Source organism: Tachyglossus aculeatus, chromosome 20 (genome assembly GCF_015852505.1).
Source record: "Tachyglossus aculeatus isolate mTacAcu1 chromosome 20, mTacAcu1.pri, whole genome shotgun sequence".
In the NCBI taxonomy this organism is placed as follows: domain Eukaryota; kingdom Metazoa; phylum Chordata; class Mammalia; order Monotremata; family Tachyglossidae; genus Tachyglossus; species Tachyglossus aculeatus.
The window spans coordinates 22,288,968-22,308,854 of record NC_052085.1 but is presented as its reverse complement, the minus strand read 5'-3'; the positions used below and the strand labels follow the sequence as shown (position 1 = coordinate 22,308,854).

The 19,887-nt window shown below is 40.7% G+C and overlaps 1 protein-coding gene across 1 annotated transcript in view; it reads right to left on the bottom strand.

Annotated features, from left to right (window-relative positions):
• Positions 1–556: 556 nt before the first annotated feature.
• Positions 557–19,887, bottom strand: part of PDGFD (platelet derived growth factor D) — a 137,028-nt gene continuing 117,697 nt past the window's right edge. Inside the window, exons 6-7 of the mRNA XM_038761774.1 lie at positions 9,565–9,779; positions 557–3,396 (exon numbers count right to left, since the gene is read on the bottom strand). Coding sequence (XP_038617702.1) covers positions 3,268–3,396; positions 9,565–9,779 — 344 coding nt within the window. The 3' untranslated portion in view covers positions 557–3,267. The remainder of the gene's footprint in view (positions 3,397–9,564; positions 9,780–19,887) is intronic.

Sequence of the window (19,887 nt, the reverse complement as noted above, 5' to 3'; positions counted from 1 at the left end):
TAGGGCTAAAATGATGTGGTGTTATTGAAATGCTAGTGCCGAAATGCCTTTAGGCCATGAAAAGAGGAAATGGGATTTTTTTTTTCTTTCTCCTCTTCAGAAGAAAGATGCCAGAGGAGAATCTATCACTTCAAAATGCATTTGGCAATAAACTTGTTTTTATCTATTGCATAGCTGGCAGGCAAAGGATAGTGTGGAAAACTGGCCTGATGAGCTACTTGTAATAGTTTGAAGTTAAGTTCTTTGAAATCATACAATCTATTTTATGTGCCGCTTAATTTCAAGCAGCTGAGTAGAGCTTGGGAAAAATATGCTTGTCATATTGTATGACAAATTGTATTAAGAATGCTAAATAACCATTGAGCAGTTTTTTCAAAAGCAGTATTTAATTTTCATTAAGATAAAGGACACATTACATGCTGTATAGAAATGCTGTGGGGAGGGGGAAAAAAAGCTGACCTCTACACTGTAACAAAAATCCATTAAATTGCACTTAAAGAAAATGATCCACCTTGTAAGAATACCCTGAAAGAAAACAATATCCCAGGCAAGTGAAAAGCTCTGAAATATAGATTTATTGAAGTTCATTTTGAAATGGAATTTTACATGGTAGGATTGTATTTCCTTAATGACAATGCATCAAATTCATTAACTGCTTTTTGAAAGCTCAGTGGGGAAGAGGTAAGCCAAAGAGAAAATCTAATAAAATATTCAGAAGAGGAGTGAAAAATGCCACCTTACATTTTCTACTCATAAATAAAAGTGGTTAGAGTATAAACTCCTTGTGGTCAGGGATTATGTCTGTCAGTTCTGTAAAAGGGTACCTCCAAAGCGCATAGCAGAGTGCCCTGCATTCAGTAGGCACTCAAGAAATATCACTGAGTGAGTGAAAATGTGACATTACAGGAAACCTCGTGGCCAACTGCAAGGCTGAATTAGAAGCCTGGATAGAGCTTGTTCGTTCCTTCTTTCCAGCCCTGAATCATGTTGTATTTATGCTAGGTCATTCCCCAGTTTTGACCACTGACCCCACTGGCCTCTGGTACATGATGGCATACTTCTTTTCATAGGGCTCGGGGGGCAGGGAATTAGGCTAGTAGCCCATATATGTACCAGGAACTAACACATCTAATGTTAGGCTGCTGTGAGCTGTTGGATCTCCTCAGTGGCACCTGATTGGGGTCCTCTGGGTTTTATGTGATCCAGGACCACTGATGCAACCCCAACCGAATGAGAGATGAACAGCAAACTAATGCCCCATCCCCTCATCTCGCAATGACAGCCCTGGCCCAGAGAGGGGTCAGGATGCTAGAATATATTAGGAGGTGGGTACCTCCCAGTGTAATTAAGCTCTTAATTTGGGGTACCTTCCAAGGTACTAGTTGTAGAAAAGCAGACTGCCCATCTAAACCAGTCCTCTATCAGAAATGCAATGGCAACCTGTCCATATTTTGTTTTCTCCAATTCATTTTAGACAGTTTTAACCCGGAATTAGAGAAGAAATTGCTGTCCTTGTTATTAGGCTGGAGGCAGGATGAAAAATGAAGCCTTCTTTGAACAATGCTGAAAAAAGTAATAACACTGGCAATCCTTGGTTTCAGTACTGCTCTTTAAAGAGACCTGCTTTGGAGGATGATAGATCGCTTCCGCTGCCCAGTTTCAGTCTCTCTTTAAATAGGCATTTGGGAGCCAGAGAGGGGGAAAAAAAATGATCGTGAAAAGAACAGTTAAAAAAAAGTCAAATGGTTGGGAGCCAGAGAGGGGGGGAAAAAATGATCATGAAAAGAACAGTCAAAAAAAGTAAAAAAAAAAAGTCAAATGGTTGGAACTTTGAAAGAGTAGTGCAGACTTGAATGGGTGTTAACACGATATTTTTTCTGTGGGCTTGGTGATAGGGTTGATAAAGTTAAAAAAAAACAGGGAGCCAAAACCAGCATTACTGGATTCAGAAACACGACTTTGGAATGTTAGGGGAATGAGATTAGGCTCTTATATCTCTAAAATTGTTTTTGTTAGTAAAACACAAAAGCTTTAGGGCTATAAATATCTTGTGCTAGCTCGCCAGTTTCTGCTCATGTATGAAATACTGTTGTAAATCCACTTCCATAGATCTAATAGACAGAAACACAAACGCAACACACATAAAAATGAATCGATGCAGCTCAGGGAGAGTTTGAGCCTGCTCTTATAAGAGGATATTTGGCCGTTTAATGTTCCATCCCATCTTCTGTTACATTAACAATCAAAGGCGCAACTCTCCTGACTTTCAACTGCCTACGTTTTCCCCTGTACACTCTTAGAAAAATGACTTAGAGTCTCAAAGCTATTTTGGAAAGGGACTTGGTTTTGAAAAGAAAAGAAAAAAAAATCAAAGCCCTAGCATAATATTTAATACAAATAATTACTACGTTCTAGTTTAGCTTTTAAGGTGCTTCCTTTTCATAGCCTCTTCGACAAAATGAATGAAGGTTAAGTTTTTTTCAGCTGCTGGGGCCACTAAGTGAATTACCCATGACTCAGTAAAATGGAAAACAAAAGCTATTATAAAAGGTCTAACCAAAGGCAACATCTATTTGTGAAGACTCTGGAGAAAGAACATAGTAATTATTGTGCCCAGTGAAAAGAGTATAGCGCATCTCTTTATGAAAAGGCAATAACTGTTCATTTTGGGTGGATTCTAAAACTTCAATCATATTTCTCATATTTTTCTATTGTAATCAACTTGGAGCCACATACAAGAATATTCAGTACTTGTGACATATAAGGTGCTCTCAACATTTAAACAAATTCCAGATAAGGTTTTTTTTTTTTAACACAAAATAGGAGGAAGCATGTAAGTCTTTATATCCGACTCTTCCCCATGATTTCAAAACTACCCTTTTTGCTTTAATGGCTCTATGGGAATGGAAGGAGCGTTCCCATTCTAAGATCCAAAGTATATGAGTGTTTAAACTGGATAAACCATTTCATCTAGCTATTTACATATAGATAGATACAGATACCTATTTATACATTATAAGGATCTTAGATACCGCAAATACTATTTCTAACCTTAACTGTATATTCTTGGATACAGAAATCTATGGTAACACCTATTTAGCTGCCATGGCACTAACAAAGCTATTGCTGAGATTCAGCCATCGGTTTTATTCTTTGCATTGCAGGCGAATAGCAAAGTTCAGTGGCCTATTGGAGAAGGCTTTCTTACTATCCCCTCCTTAAAACCAACAAGGTCTCTTCCCTTTCAAAATCACATGCCTATTTCCCTTATCGTGGTGGCCTGGAGCTACAGATACAATCACAACGGTCATGATGTTCCAACTGAATGTCAACCAAGCCCATGTTGTTCTTAGTTCTGCCCCTCCTCTTGAAATGGCCGGGCTCAAACTTTAGAACCTAAAATGAGAAGATGATTTCCTGTTAGTCCTTATGTGTTGCTTCTTCATCCCTCCCTCTGCTAAGGACAGTGTGAACAATGCTTTGTTGTGGAAGTGGTAAGAAATCTCCCAATGGACGGATCTTATTCTTCCTCTGTCAAACTGGTATTATTATTATTATTTTGGTATTTGTAAAATGCATGCTCATCATGGGCAAGGAACCTGTCTACCAACTCTGTTGTACTCTCCCAAGTGCTTAGCCTAATGCTCTGCACCTCATAAGGGCTTAATAAATACCACCAATTGAATTGTCAAGCTCTGCTCTAAGTGCCGCGGTAGAATCAAGTTATGTTTTGCCTCCCCCTTCTAGAGGATAAGGTCCTTGTGGAAAGGGAACATGTCTATCATTTATACTTTACTAAGCACACCAATGGGCACTCAATAAATGCTGCTATTTCTATTATTGAGAACCTGCTTTTTGTAATGTGCTGGCATGTGTTAATGAAGTACAATGGGAAACACAGTACACATTCCCTGCCCACAGGAAGGGAAGACATAAAAATATTTGAGAACAGTGGGATCTGTAGAGATTGACTGCTCAAATGAAAATACTTTTTTATGGTATTTTATTAAGCACTTACTGTGTGACAGGCACTGTAGTAAATACTGGGGTAGATACAAGTTAATCTGACTGGACCCAATCCATGTCCCACATGGGATTCACAGCCTTAACCCACATTTTATAGATGAAGAAATTGAAGCACAGAGCAGTTCAAAAGACAACTGGCGGGACCGGGTTTAGAAGCCAGGTCCTCTGACTCCCAGCCCATGCTATTTCCTTGCCTTGATCTTCAACCTCTATTTAATTGGAATGTTTTGTCCAACTGCATTAACCTTGTGGCTGAGAGGTGGTTGTTTTTTTATATCATTAGAGCAAAGGAAACCCAATGATGACTCAAAAGACCAGAACAAAAATAGTGTTGGATTGAATGAGAAAGAACTGAGACACGTCTTGGAGATACTTAGTCAGCTAAGAAGCAGTGTGGCCTAGTGGACAGAACCCAGGCCTGAGAGTCAGAAGGACCTGGGTTCTAATCCCAGCTCAACCACTTGTCTGCTGTGTGCAAATCACTTCATTTCTCTGTGCCTCACTTACATCACCTGTAAATGGGGATTGAGGCTATAAACCCTATGTGGGACATGGACTTTATCCATCCTGATCGGCTTGCATCTATGCAAGGGCTTAGTACAGTGCTTGGCACATAGTAAGTACTTTAAAACATCATTAACAAAAGTATCAAAGCTAAGAGATTCCCTACGGGCCATGGATTTTAGTTAATTTTTATTATTGAATGGTTAATTTGTTGTCTCTTCACAGCCAAACCATCTAGAGAAGGATAGGTAAAAATGGAGAGAAGCCATATCCATTTTCTGATTGGCCTTCTCATGGCCCCATGAGAGTTAATGCTAGAGTGCAGTTTTGGAGACATCTTTATACCACAGTAACCGATTGGGATTAAGATAGTTCTCAATCTTTACACTTTGTTTTTTTAACCTACTTGTAATTTTAGCCCTTTTGAGACCACTTTTGAGATGAAGTGGAATATACTAGAGTATTTAAGAGTTGCCATGTTCAACTTGACATAGGTTATTGCTGTATAATATTTTCCTTTGAGGATTTAGAATTCCATTGGATGCAATCATTTAATAAACCCTAATAGACACCACAACATGATGGATTCTAGCTGGGTAGAAAGTCTTATAAAAATGCATCTATAAATAACTTAGGAAGCGTGAATACTTTAAAGTGCATGGAATTGATAGAATTGATCCTGAGATCATACTGAAATTGCACTTAATTGAAAGATAGGATGTTTTCATTTATGTAAAAATGCAAATGATTGTTTTTCTTAATAAAAAACAAAGTCAATTTCTTCACCCAATTTAAGGTCCTGAACCTTGAATTCAATCCAGACATCCCGACAGCGCTGTAGAAAATGAACCACCACAAAGCTGAGTTCGGGATGTTGCCTGTTGATGGGCTAGGGAGACTGAACCCCCATATCTCTATTAATAATCCTTAAAATTAGAATTAGACTATAGTGTCCAAATTCTCTTACACATTTTTGACCTTTTAATATCATACCTTGCCCAGGAGCTGTGCTTATGACAAGCATTCTCTAATTTAAGGCTTTAAAATGATTTACAGTGATTGGAACCGGTAAAATCTGAGCCAGGTAGATTTGCTTTGCACACAGTAAGCGCTCAATACAATTGAATTAATTTGGTTCCTTATTTGATGGCAAATGAAAGTGTATGTATGCTAAGAGACCTGGGCAGTTTCTAAGTTAATAGACCTCCCAGTGTCTTGGAACTATTCCTGTGTTTTATAGTAAAAATGTTAATAATAATAATAATAATTGTGGTATTAAGTGCTTACTATATGCCACACACTGTACTAAGTGCTGGGGTTGACACAAGCAAGTCAGATTGGACACAGTTCCTGCCCCACATGGGGCTCACAGTCTTAATCCCTGTTATTATAGACGAGGTTACTGAGGCACAGAGAAGTAATTGACTTGCCCAAGGTCAACCCAGCAGACAAGTGGCTGAGCTGGATTTAGAATCAAGATCCTTCTGACTCATTTTCCCAGACGAGACAGGAAAGCAGTGTTTGAACAAAGTGGAAATTGGGCATCTTGTTTGGCTATCATCGCGTTGAGTTCAATCCTTTCTCAGTATCCTTTCCTTAATAGTCTCGAGTTCAATCAGAGGTATTTGTTGAACACTTACTATATGCAGAGCACTGTACTGGACCCTTGGGAAACTACACTACCACAGAGTTGTTAGACCCAATCCCTACCCACAAGGAGTTTACAATCTATAGATACAAGTTCCAAGTGTGGAAAGGAATAAGAAAGCATGACTGAGGAAGCATAGGTGTGAAATGAAAGGAAAAGCCACAGGATGTCTGTTATTTTATATTACTGGAAACTACTTCTCCCCATCCCCAGCTAGTAAGCTGGGCATATGTATACACGCCAATGCCTTGTGAAAACGAAAATTTTCATTTGCAGATATGATCTCAAAATATAGTGAAAAAGAATAGACTTGTTCTAAGGGCTGTGTCCTCCATTTGCCTATTTCCTAAAATCTGCTTTTGGTGCTAGAAAGCTATGGAAATTTGGATCCTATTACTCAACCATAGCTCGGTTCTTAAGGCTGATGGATTAACATTAACTTTGCTAAGCACAGCAAAATTACTCAATTTTGCAAATTACTGCTTCATCATGAATATTTAACTCTGATTCCTCACCTCAGCGTCAATAAACTAAAGACAAAACCGATGCCATAAAGTCAGTTTGCTAATAGAGCAATACTGTGCTAAAGAGCTGTCTGCTGAGTTGGACTTGTGTTTTATTAGGAATCTCTTAAAGGTTAGTATGACCTTGAACTGGTGGCCGACACAAGAACACAAATACGTATTTCACAATAAAACGTTCAAGGCCACACGCACACTTTCTTTAATCAAAATGGAAAAATAAGAATAATCTTTATTTCCCTAGATTTTTGCTTGCCGTCGTCCACCCAGGTTCACTAGGGTTGTGAACAACTGGTGCTTTTGAGGGCCATGAGTGAATTCCTTTGAAGCCTAAGGGACTAGAAGTAAATTTGAGTTTATCTCTATCCTTTCTGGCAATGGATGTGACAGTGACTTGCTTTATTCATTCAGGAGTATTTACTGACCACAATCTGTGGCGAGCAATGTCCTAAGCATTTTGGGAGAGCATAACAGATTTAGCATGCACAATAAGAAGCAGCATGTTCTAGTGGATTGAATATGGGCCTGGGAGTTAAAAGGACCTGGGTTCTGATTCTGGCTCTGTCATTTGTCTGCTGTTCGACCTTGAGCAACTCACCTAACTGCTCTGTGCCTGTTACCTCATTTGTAAAATGGGGATTAAGACTGTGAGCCTCATGTGGGACAGGAACTGTGTCCAACCTGATTATCTTGCATCTACCCCAGCACTTAAAACAGTAAGCACTTAACAAGTACCAGTGTTGTTATTATTGTTGTTTTGTGGATTTAGAGAGTAGGCAGTGGAGAACTCTTGAGAAACAGGAGGGAAGAAAGAGAAAGATGAAACAGTTAATGGAGAAACTTTGGAAAGTTCATGCCTGCCAAACCTGTAGGAACAGGACATACATAATTATGTTTCAATATGTTGAAATCAAAAGCTGCTGAGGCAGTGGAAGAAGCAAAGAAATGGCAAAGAGTTAGCCTCACTGGAGCCTCTTTCCATTCTTTAAATGCTCCAGGGTTGTCTTGGGCAGGGAAAGGACAGTTTTATAGACTGGAAAATTCTTGTTATCAACTTGAGTGCTCACCCCTCCACAAAACTCATTTCACATCTCACCAGTAACTCCAAGGAAAAGGGAGAAATTAATTTCTCATTTCTCTGAGGGAGGGCCATACTAGGCCCATGGCAAAAACCCAGGACTTGAAAAAGGAAGAATTAGAACTGAGATCACTCAAGACTTTTTCCAGTTGATCCCAGGCTTTCTCTCTTTCAAAAAAAATAAAATCACCTCCTTGAAAAAAACTCTTCTGTTTATATCCACAGAAAGCTAGACATTGTGGGCAGTAGCATAACTGCATCCCATTTTAGGGCAATTGGATTGAAGACATAGGTGAAATCTGATGTGTTCCTTTGCAAATGGCCCTCTCCTGCTCACTGCAATCTTTCCCGCTGTGTTCGTAGTAGATGTGGTAAATGTGAAGTGGTAGAGGTAAACATATCCTGACACATGCTTATAATCAATCAGTGCTATTTATTGAGTGCTTACTGTGTGCAGAGCACAGCACTTGAGAAATGCTTTTAAGAATTTTTGTGGGATGTTCAGCTGAGGATTTTTTCTTTTCATTTAAAAAAAAATTTGTTTTGAACTCTTTCCTCACATGTGACTAAACAAAACCAGAGTAACCTGACTCGGGGGCTAGCAGCTAGCTAGCAGCTGCTGTTGGTAGAAACCAGAGTGGAACAAGCAAACAGTGAATGACTAAGCAAGGGAGAATTTGATGCAAGACAGTTTGGGTTAATGGCTTTCCGTGACAGTTTCACACTGTTTTCTCAAAAGTCCAATGGAGTGGTTCACTAGAGACTAAGCATGCAACACAAAATGAAGTAAGAAACACTATAAGAACATCCAACAAATCCAGGGAATTAAGTGCTCTTGTATTCAATCAATCACATATATTGAGAGCTTACTGTGTGCAGAGCACTGTACCAGGGGCTTGGGAGAGTGCAGTATAACAGACGCATTCCCTGTCCACAATGAGTTTACAGTCTAGAGGGATCCTGTGACACCTACAGTTTGTTTAGGCTCCATCCTTTATGACAACATTGTCATTTCATCCACCAGTTTGACTTTACACTTCAAAATCCTGGGTATTAAACGTTCAGACTGACATCCAACCAAAAACTCATTACGTCACACAAAAATATAGAAAAATATTTTTCCAGGGCAGGGGAGAATTTCTTGGCATACATGACTTTGTTACACATTTTTAGGGGAGAGGTGATTTTTTTTTTTGCCTAGGAAACTATAATACGAGCGTGGTGGAGAATGAGCTATTCTGGATCTAGCTCCGGTTTGACATAGTGAAGCCATCTCCTCCTGCAAGAGAGCTCTCTTGGAAGAATTCAACACTGAGTTCAACCTAAAGGCACACAAGTCTCCTTCAAAGCTTCACACTTCCCAAACCTCTGTTGGGGGAGATTAAATAAATCCTTGTATTATAGTTTCTTTGGCCAAAAAAATTGCCTCTCCCGTAAAAATGTGTAACAAAGTGACTTGTTTGCCTAAAAACTCTCAACCCCAGAAAAATCAAAGATATTTGTGGTATGAGAAGCAGCATGGCTTATGGATAGAGCATGAGCCTGGAAGTCAGAAGAACCTGGCTTCTAATCCCAGCTCTGCTACTTGTCTACGGTGTGACCTTGGGCAAGTCACTTAACTTCTCTGGTCCTCATTTACCTCATCTGTAAAATGGGGATTAAGACCGTGCGTTCCATATAGACTGTGTCCAACCTTGTATCTACCCCAGAGCTTAGTACATTACCTGGTACTTAGCGATTAACAAATACCATATATAAAAATGAGATGAAAGTGAAAAATGAAATACCTCGTGGAACTTCTTCACCGTTTTCCCCGAACTGCATGTGCAGGATCGCCAGTTAGGGAAGCCACAGCCACAGTTCCCGCCACAGCGCTGGACGAGGAGGCAGCGAGGGAAGAAAACTACGTTGCTGAGCTTCAGCTCCTCCCGTAAATTGACCGAGTAGTTCCTTGGAGTGCAGCTGTAACGCTTCACATCGTCGTTCAACCGATCCAGGTCAACTGCAAGGCAAACATTTTTAGGTTATGCTGGGAAGGGAATGCCTGCCAGTCTAGAGTAGTATCTCCTGGGCCAAATTCTGCCCACGTGAGAATTCCATTTTTAATAATTGTGGTGTTTGGCAATGGAGCATTCATTCAATCTTATTTAGTGAGCGCTTACTGTGTGCAGAGCACTGTACTAACTGCTTATAATAATGATGGTATTTATTAAGCACTTACTATGTGCCAGGCACTGTTCTAAGCACTGGGATGGAAAAAAGTTATGAGGTTATCCCACGTGGGGCTCACAGTCTTTACAGATGAGGTAAATAAGGCACAGAGAAGTTAAGTGGCATGCCCAAAGTCACACAGCTGACAAGTGGCAGAGCTGGGATTAGAACCCACAACCTCTGACTCCCAAGCCCATATTCTTTCCACTCAGGCCTGAGGGTCATGGGTTCTAATTTGTACTCTGCCACTTATCTGCTGTGTGATCTTGGGCAAGTCACTTAACTTCTCTGTGCCTCAGCTACCTCATCTGTAAAATGGGGATTGAGACTGTGAGCCCCATGTGGGACAGGGACTTTGTCCAACCCGATTTGTTCATATCCACCCCAGTGCTTAATACAGTGTGTGGCACATAATACGCGCTTATCAAATGCCACAATTATTCCCCCTAGACTGTGAGCTCATTGTAAGTAGGGAATGTGTCTGTTTATTGTGATAGTGTACTCTCCCAAGTGCTTAGTACAGTGCTTTGCACACAATAAATGCTCAATAAATACAACTAAATGAATGAATTTAGTATGTGATAAGTGTTTGGGGTACATAAGATAATCAGACAGTCCCTGCCCATATGGGGTTCAGAGAGTAAGGGAGAGGGGGAATCAGTATTCCATTCTCATTTTACAGCTGAGAAAACTGAGGCACAAAGAAGTTAAGTGGCTTGCCCAAGGTCACACAGCAGGCAAGTGGAGCGGGAATTAGAACCCAGATCTCCAGTCTTACAGGCCTGTGCTCTTTCCACTGGGCCTCACTGCTTCTTGTGTCATTTTTCTCATGTGTCTATCCAAAATGATAAAAAAAAAGTTTGCTTTAACCTGTTAGACGACTCACACAACCTTACCTCATTTATCATGCAAATATGTTGGAGGGAAGAAAAAGCTTTCTGCAATGTAAGGTAAATGTTGAAAAAGCAATACAATTCTCATTCCAAGCTATGACCTAACTAGAATTTGAAACTAGTGAGGGAATATATATGGTGTTCAAATAAACATATCTAACTGGACAGAGACATTTCACCAGTGAACTGCAGCAAATGACCATGAGTTCATTTTCACTAATCCAAGGTTGCAAAACAGAAAAATGGAGAGAAAAATACTTTACAGTGGGTATACTGCATCAGTTCATGGGATTTCATTATCCTGGACTGATGGAGAAATCAAAATTTTGCCTTGGAATATTGGAAACACTCATGCCTTTTTAAAAATCATTCTGTTGTTTTCCCAAGGATCATCTGTAAAATGGGGATTCAATACCTGTTCTCCTTCATTCTTAGACTCTGAGCCCCATGTGGGACAGAGACTCTGTCAGACCTGAATAACTTGTATTTACCCCAGTGCTTAGAACAGTGCTTGACACATAGTAAGTGCCTAATAAAGACAACAATGATAAATAACAATAAGCTTGGTAATATTCCCTACAAAGGAAGTAATTCATATTTTGGAAATACGTATAGCAAATGGGAGTTGGATGAACCAAGAAAGTATATTCCATGCTTCCATAGCTCACAGCTGAGCCAATCATTTTTATTCACTATATTTTTTACTTCTATAACAGATCAACTAGTTATGGACTTGGGCCTACGCTTCTTCCTTTCCTGGTAGCCAATTTCCAACATCCACTCTCTTATGGTGCCTTCCCTCTAGCTTCAAACATGTCCCTGTCCTAAAAGAAACCTTTGCCAGTTACTACCTTCCCATTCAATCAATCAATCAATCGTATTTATTGAGCGCTTACTGTGTACAGAGCACTGTACTAAGCGCTTGGGAAGTACAAGTTGGCAACATATAGAGACAGTCCCTACCCAACAGTGGGCTCACAGTATAGAAGGGGGAGACAGAGAACAAAACCAAACATACTAACAAAATAAAATAGAATAGATATGTACAAGTAAAATAAATAAATAAATAAGAGTAATAAATATGTACAAACATATATACATATATACAGGTGCTTTGGGGAAGGGAAGGGTGCTGTGGGGAAGGGAAGGAGTTATCATCCAATCTTCATCCTCCCATTTTTACCTCCTGCACAGCAAATCTGACTCTACTCCTTCGTAATCCCCCTTGTCTTTTCATTTACCATTGGCACTTTGATCGACTCCTTTCTCCTGCAAACATTACCCTAAACTCTTTTTTTTGGGGGGGGGGAGGGGGGGCGGCGGCGGCAGGGGAGGATATTTAAGTGCTTATCATGTGCCAGGCACCATACTAAGTGCTGGGGTAGACACAAGCTTATCAGTTTGGACACAGTCTCTTTCTGACATGAGGCTCACAGTCTTAACCGCCATTTTACAGATGAGGTAACTGAGGCACAGAGAAGTGACTTGCCCAGCATCACACAGCAGACAAGCAGCACATCCAGGTTTAGAACCGAGATCCTTCTGACTCTCTGGCCCACATTCCAGCCACTAGGTAACGTTACTCTTTTCAGATTGGATCCAGTCCCTTCCCCACTGTCTTGTCCCCGAAAGTCCCTGTCTTTTGTTTACAGATGAGGAACTTAAGGCACAGAGAAATTAAATGACTTGCCCAAGGTCTCACGACAGGCAAGAGGCAGAGCTGGAACTAAAACTCAGGTCTTCTGACTGCTAACCTTGAGTTCCAATAGACTATAGGCTATCTTCCAACTAGTTCTCCAACTGGAGAGATCTGTTTACTCAGAAACAGCTTTTTTTTAGTGTGTGTGTCTGTGTGTGTGTGTGTGTGTGTGTGTGTGTGTGTGTGTGTGTAATCTGCTCAACATTCATTATTGTGATGATGATAATGGTACTTGTGAAGTGCTTACTATGCACCATTGGATAGATGCAAGATAATCAGATTCGACACAGTCCCTGTCCCCCATGGAGATCATAGTCAAAGGGGGAGCGAGAACAGGTATCGAGGAAACTGAGGCACAGGAAAGTTAAGCGACTTGCCCAAGGTCACCCAACAGGCCAGTGGTAGAGCAAGGATTTAGACCCCTGGTCCTCTGATTTCCAGGCCCGTGCTGTTTCCACTAGGCCCTGCTGCTTCTGGTCCAATATAACACAATGAACTTTACAATTCAGTCTTTCTTCACGCATCGATGCTCTGATACCACTAAAAAATAACCAACATTTGGTGTGACTGATGTGAAATCTGTGCGCCTTACCCAACAGGGGAGTGAAATCACTGAAGTACTTCATTTGGAACTAGAACTAAAACGTTCGTTGCTTGAATGCAGATAGTATCAAGGGATTATTACAAAACTTTTGCAGGGATAAAATACCTTCCCCTTTAGACTGGGAAAGTACTATGCCCAATCTGCTTAGATTGAATCTACCCCAGCACTTAGTACTGAGCTTCGCCCATAGTAAATGTTTAACAAATGCCACAATTATTATGATTAGCATACACTTACTTGACTTAATCTGCTTCATCATCTATTGTAGAGTTCTGTTTAATTTCACCATATAAGCCACTGAGCTGACCCTATATTCTGCTACTGGCCACTTCCCTGTCCTATGATACAATGATGTATCGATGGAAAAAAAAAAATGGAATCAAGAGGTTAGTATGATGAGGAAATGGAGGAACAGAAAAGTTAAGTGACTTGCCCAAGGTCATGCTGCTGGCAAGTGGCTGAGACAGGATTAGAATCCAGGTTCTGAGATTCCCAGGCCCATGTTCTCTCCAAGAAGCAACGTTTCTTTTTAGATTTGGACTTTAAATCCTGGAGGAAGAAGGGGTTTGGGTTAGGAGCTGCCTTGATTCCTGGGATGAGTATATATATGGCCTTCATTACATAGAGCGTTCTTTTTTTCTTGTTTTACCCATGGTACTTCTAAATGCCAATACAGATTGGTAAGGATGTTTTGCTTCAGTCTTTTACTATCAGAAGTAATAAAAAGGGGAATGAACAGATATCTCTGCCTTAATCCAGCTGGTGACTTGCTCTTCAATTCATTTTCAAGCCCAGAACAAATATGAAATGTAGGAAAACTATATATCACCAATTAATCTCGAAAGACTTAAAGTTCACAAACTGCAATTTCATTTTGGAAATGGCAAGGCAATTTAGTGCCATGACTATTAGTGCGTCATACAGTAATTCTGGAAGAGTATCATCTCATAACCCACTGTACTGACCACCTTCAGTGTTTCTGCCCTTTCTTTGGTTGTAAGGAACATTTACCATTTGCTTCTTCATTGTGCGATCTCCCCCTTCCTGACAGTATCTTTGCAGTCGTGCTCCCATTTTAGAGCATGCCAGTTTTTTGGACTGTATCACTAAAATGGAGTGGGCAAGGGTAATAATAATAATAACACTAATAGTTGTACTTGTGAAGCGCTTCCTATGAATCAGGCACTGTACTAAGTGCTTGGTGGATAGAAGCAAATGGGGTTGGACATGGTCCCTGTCCCATGAGGGGCTCACAGTCTCAATTCCCATTTTACAGACGAGGTAACTGAAGCCCAGAGAACTGAAGTGACTTGCCCAAGGTCACACAGCAGACAAGTGGCAGAGTCAGGACTAGAACCTATGAATTCTGACTTTTCCTTAGATATTTGCCATAATACACTTTCTAACTATGTGTGATTGCTGGAGATCTTAATGTGTAAGTGAAAGAATTGCATGATTTCAAAAGTGTCTCTCACCCCACCTGAGATCTGCTTCCTTTGGGAGGAGAACATTTCTTTTTTAAATAGCATTTGTTTAGGGGTTACCATGTCCATGGCATTATTGTAAGCACTGGGAAAGATTCAAGATAATCAGGTTGGACATAGTCCATGGCCCACATAAAGTTCCCCCTATCAAAGCCTTCCCCTTGTCCCCCACCAAAAGTCTTATCGAAAGCACATCTCCTCCAAGAGGCCTTCCCTGACTAAGCCCTCCTTTCCTCTTCTCCTACTCCCTTCTGCATCACCCTGACTTGCTCCTTTTATTCATCCCCTCTCCCATCCCCACAGCACTTATGTACATATCTGTAATTTATTTATATTAATGTCTGTCTGCCCCTCTAGACTGTAAGCTTGTCGAGGGCAGGAAATAGGTCAGTTTATGGTTACATTGTACCCTCCCAAGGGCTTAGTACAGTGCTCTGCACACAGGAGGTGCTCAATAAATACAGATGACTGACCAAATTGGAGGGAGAATGATTTAATCTCCATTTTGTAGATGAGGTAATGAGGCACCTCAGTTTAGCTTTTTTTGTTTTTAATAAAGTTATGTAACACCACAAATTTTACACTCAGTTCCAGGATAATGTGAGAGTGACCAGATTCCTTCTCATTTCATTCATTTCATGTATCAGGAGACCTTTCAAAAAACATAGTTTTTGTATGCCGTTGTGATAGAACCCCTGTAAAACCTTTAAAAGGAACTTTTGGAAAAATAACTTCTTGTTATATAAGGCAATTAAGTTTACCCAGTTTTCTCAAAGCCAGTAAATTCCCCAGAAGGAATTTATTTGTATATTTTTATAGACATTATAATATCTTTCACAACAGATTCTTCCCCCGTAATCAACACATAAGAAAAACTTCCTCTCGCATTATATCTTGCATTTGTAATTCACATGAAAACCCACAAGAAACAGTGTTTTTTCCCGTTCTAATGACAAAAACACAGAGGAATATTAACATTATTGTTCTAAAATCAACAAAAATTTTTATGAAGTTGTGCTGGTTTGATTTCCAAAAGGATGAAAATATTTTACCCCTCTCTGTTATGCAGTGGGAGGAGGTTCAGTGAAACAGCTTGGTGAAAAAAAAAAACATCTCAAATGCCTGCCCGTTGACTGTAGGCTAATCTAAAGTTCCATGCAAGACAGCAAGTCCAGAATTCTGATTGCCTGCTGGCTAATGAGGCAGAAATCTGCGGGCCTGAGCATCCAATTCTAGGGCCACCTTGCTTACTCTGAACAGAGAAGCACTGTGACTGAATAGAAAAAGAACAAGCCTGGGAGTCAGAGGACCTGAATTCTAATCCCAATCCACCAACCGGTGGTATATATTAAGCGCTTACTGTGTGCAGAATACTGTACGGAGTACTTGGGAGAGTATAATCAACAGAGTTTGTCATCACACTTCCTGCCCACGACGAGCTAGCAAAGCAGCTTGGCCTAGAGAAGCAGCTTGGCCCAGTGAGTACAGTACAGGCCTGGGACTCAGAAGGACTTGGGTTCTAATTCTGGCTCTATTTGTCTGCTTTGTAACCTTGGGCAAGTCACTTCACTTCTCTGTGCTTCAGTTCCTTCATTGGTAAAATGGGGATTGGGACTGTGAGCCCCATGTGGGACAGGGACTGTGTCCAACCTATTTAACTTTTATCTATTCCAATGCTTAATACAGTGCCTGGAAACATAGTAAGTGTTTAAATATCATTAAAAAAATAAATAAAACAATCTTACAGTCTAGAGATAGCTGTGCCCCCAGCTTGCTGTGTGACTTGGGGCAAGTCACGCTACTTCTAGGTGCCTCAGTTTCCTCATCCGTTCTCCCTCCTACTTTTAGGTTGTGAGGCCAATAAGGGGCATGGAGCCTCTCCAACCTGATTATCTTGTATCTACCCCAGTGCTTAATTCAGACCACACATGCACCCTGAGCAAAGAGACCTCTTTAAAGTTATCCTATTTGTGATAATTGGTGACTGTCCCACTACCTTTCAGAGAAGAGAACATGGACATCTACAAGAATTTATTAGCATTCCTGTATAATCCTTTGAGAAGTGGGATTCCTGAGTTTAGTGCCCATAAACTATTGGGCTAAATCATTTAGTTAATGGTAAATAAAAGCTTTGATTTAGCAGCTTTGATGAGAAGCAGCATGGCCTGGTGAAAAAAGCACCTGTGTTCTAACCCTGGTGCTTTCAGTTGCTTGCTTTGTGACCTTGGCAAGTCACTTCACTTCTCTGTGCCTCAGTTCTCCTTCCTTCTTAGAGTGTGAGCCCCATGTGGGACAGGGACTGTATTCAAGCTAATTAACTTGTACCTAATCCCAGGGCTTAGAATAGTGTTTGACGCATATCAAGCACTTAAATACCATAAAAAACATCCACACGTGGTACAGATTTATGACATGGGAAAACCTGCAATTCTAATAATCTCTCACGTGGAAATAGGAAAAAAAAAATCCCACTAGGTAGGATGTCCTGGAACTTCCTTTAATTTCCTTTATTATTAGACCAAGGGGCTGGAGGTGCCACTACCTTTTGTTTGTTTAATTTATAAAGATGTTGATGTAGACAGATGCTAGCTCAAGACTGTCTTGTCTGATTTTTCATTTCTGATAGCCTCGGGGTTTTTGGAAACTATCAGCCAGAAATCAAATAAGCAGAAGGAGAATGTTACAGAAAGTTTCAACCTGTGTAGTCTCAGCTCGGTTCTGGAATGTGATCTTATATGGGAACTGTTTACCGGTGGTATTTTCTAACAGTGAAATGCTTTCCGAAGAGACGCAAGCTGAGATCTAGGTGATGTAAGGGTAGATTCTCCTTCTCTTTGTTACCATTAAAAGTCACGCTGTGCCTGGTATCAACTGTATTGTTATTATGGTACTTGTTAAGAATTTACTATGTGCCAAGCACTGTTCTAAGTGCTGGGGTAGATACAAGTTAATCATGTTGGGCACAGTCCCTGTCCCACGTGGGGCTCACACTCTTAATCCCCATTTTCCAGAAGAGGTAATTTCTGGAATTTCTGGGGGTAGATACAGGTTAATCAGGTTGGACACGGTCCCTGTCCCATGTGAGGCTCACACTCCTAATCCCATTTTCCAGAAGAGGTAACTGAGGACCTCCCACCTCTAGACTGTGAGCTCATTGTGGGCAGGGATCATCACTGCGCACAGTAAGCGCTCAAGAAATACGGCTGACTGAATGAATCACCACAGCCCAATGGATATCCAGTCTAAAACGGGCAATGGCATGGACATTCTGGTAAGAGTCCATCAAATTTATTGAGTACTCATTATGGGCAGAGCACTATACTAAATGCTTGGGAGAGTACAATATAACATTAATTCATTGTCATATTTCTTGAGCGTTTACTGTACAAAACACTGTATTTAGTGCTTGGGGAGGTATATCGTAACAACAAACAAACACATTCTCTGCCCACAGTGAGCCTACGGTCTTGAGGATTTGGCAGGCAGGTTCCCTGCCCTCTTGGAGCTATTTTTTTATGGTAGGTGTTAAGTGCTTACTACATGCCAGGCACTGTACGAAATGAGGGGGTAGATATAAGGTAATCGGGTTGGAAACTTCCATGTCCCACATAGGGCTCACATTATTACTTAAGCCCCATTTTACAGATGAGCTGAGACACAGAGAAGTGAAGTGACTTGCCCACAATCTAAAGAGGAGCTTAAGAATGTTTCAGTTTTTTTAGTTTCAGCACTGCACCTGAGATAGGTTGGTAGGGAGTGCCCTTTGTTTTCACGGTAGGGAGACTGAGGGAATCGTAAATGCAACTTTCAGTCCTGTGGTGTTTTTGCCCTTCCTTTGCTCCAAGAAGCCAAGCCATTTCCTGAATACTGCACCAAATCCTGTCAGTTCAGTCTTCACAACATTGCCAAAATCTGCCTTTTCCTCTCCATCTAAATTGCTACCACATTAATCCAAGCACTTATTCTATCCTGCCTTGATTACTGCATCAGCCTCCTTGCTGTCCTCCCTGCCTTTCTCTTCCCACTCCCTTCCATACTTTACTCTGCTTCTTGGATTATTTTTTTTACACAAACGTTCAGTCCATGTTTTCCCACTCCTCAAGAACCCTCCTAGTGGTTTCCCATCCACACAGCGGGCACATGGCAGAGCGGAATTAGAACCCAGGTCCTTTGCCTCTCAGGTCCATACTCTATCCACTAGACCACACTGCTTCTGTAAATGGAAGCCACCTAGGCAATGAGAGATGAGTCAGGGAAGGCTTCCTGGAGGAAATGGGCATTCTGAAGGAATGAACTTGAATTAGGACAAGTTGTACTATAACCTAAAAAGCCTTCTAGATTTCATTTTCATTCTTTCCTCATTACTGCCTTCTCTAGGCATACGTATATTAGGGAACACATTTCTTTTATAAAGTTCCACATGTCATACATTATGATTCTGAAGGGAGAAAATCTATTAGTTATTGAGGTGTTGAATCTGACTCCACTTGACTATGTACAGATGGTTTGATGTTGGTGGAACTAACAGCGATGAATTTATATCATTTAAATGTCAAGTTCAGAAAATGTTGTGATATAGCAGGCTTAAATCAAATTTTCTAAGTCTGCCTTCGAGCCATTCTAAACAAGAGATGAAGGCTCAAAATCCTGGCCAAATGGAAGAGGATAATACTGCTATCGACAGAAGTGTCGTGAAGGTTTATCTCAGCTTTCCTCTACAAGGTGATTCCAATGACTGAATATTTTTTTCCCCAGAGTACCATGTTTATGTGCCCAAAGGGCAGTTATAAAGTTATTTTGCACTTCAGCATATTACCCAGTACAATTGATACAATGGCAATGACAGTTCATGTAATCCATTGCAGAGAAAATTCATTTAAATATTTTTTGGCTGTGTCGGGGATGGCAGAGGGGTGTTTCAGTGTTTCTTGGATTTCTGTGTAGGTCAAAAGTTCTTCTTGGGAGATTAGGAGTGATTTGCCAGTTCTAGAATCTGACCCCTCATTGGATAGATTATAGGGCATATTTAACATGCTAAGAAGCAGCATGGCTTAGTGGAAAGAGCACGGGCTTGGGAGTCTGAGGTCATGGGTTCTAATCCTGACTCTGCCACTTGTCAGCTGTGTGACTTTGGGCAAGTCACTTAACTTCTCTGTGCCTCAGTTACCTCATCTGTAAAAAGGGGATTAAGACTGCGAGCCCCAAGTGGGATAACCTGA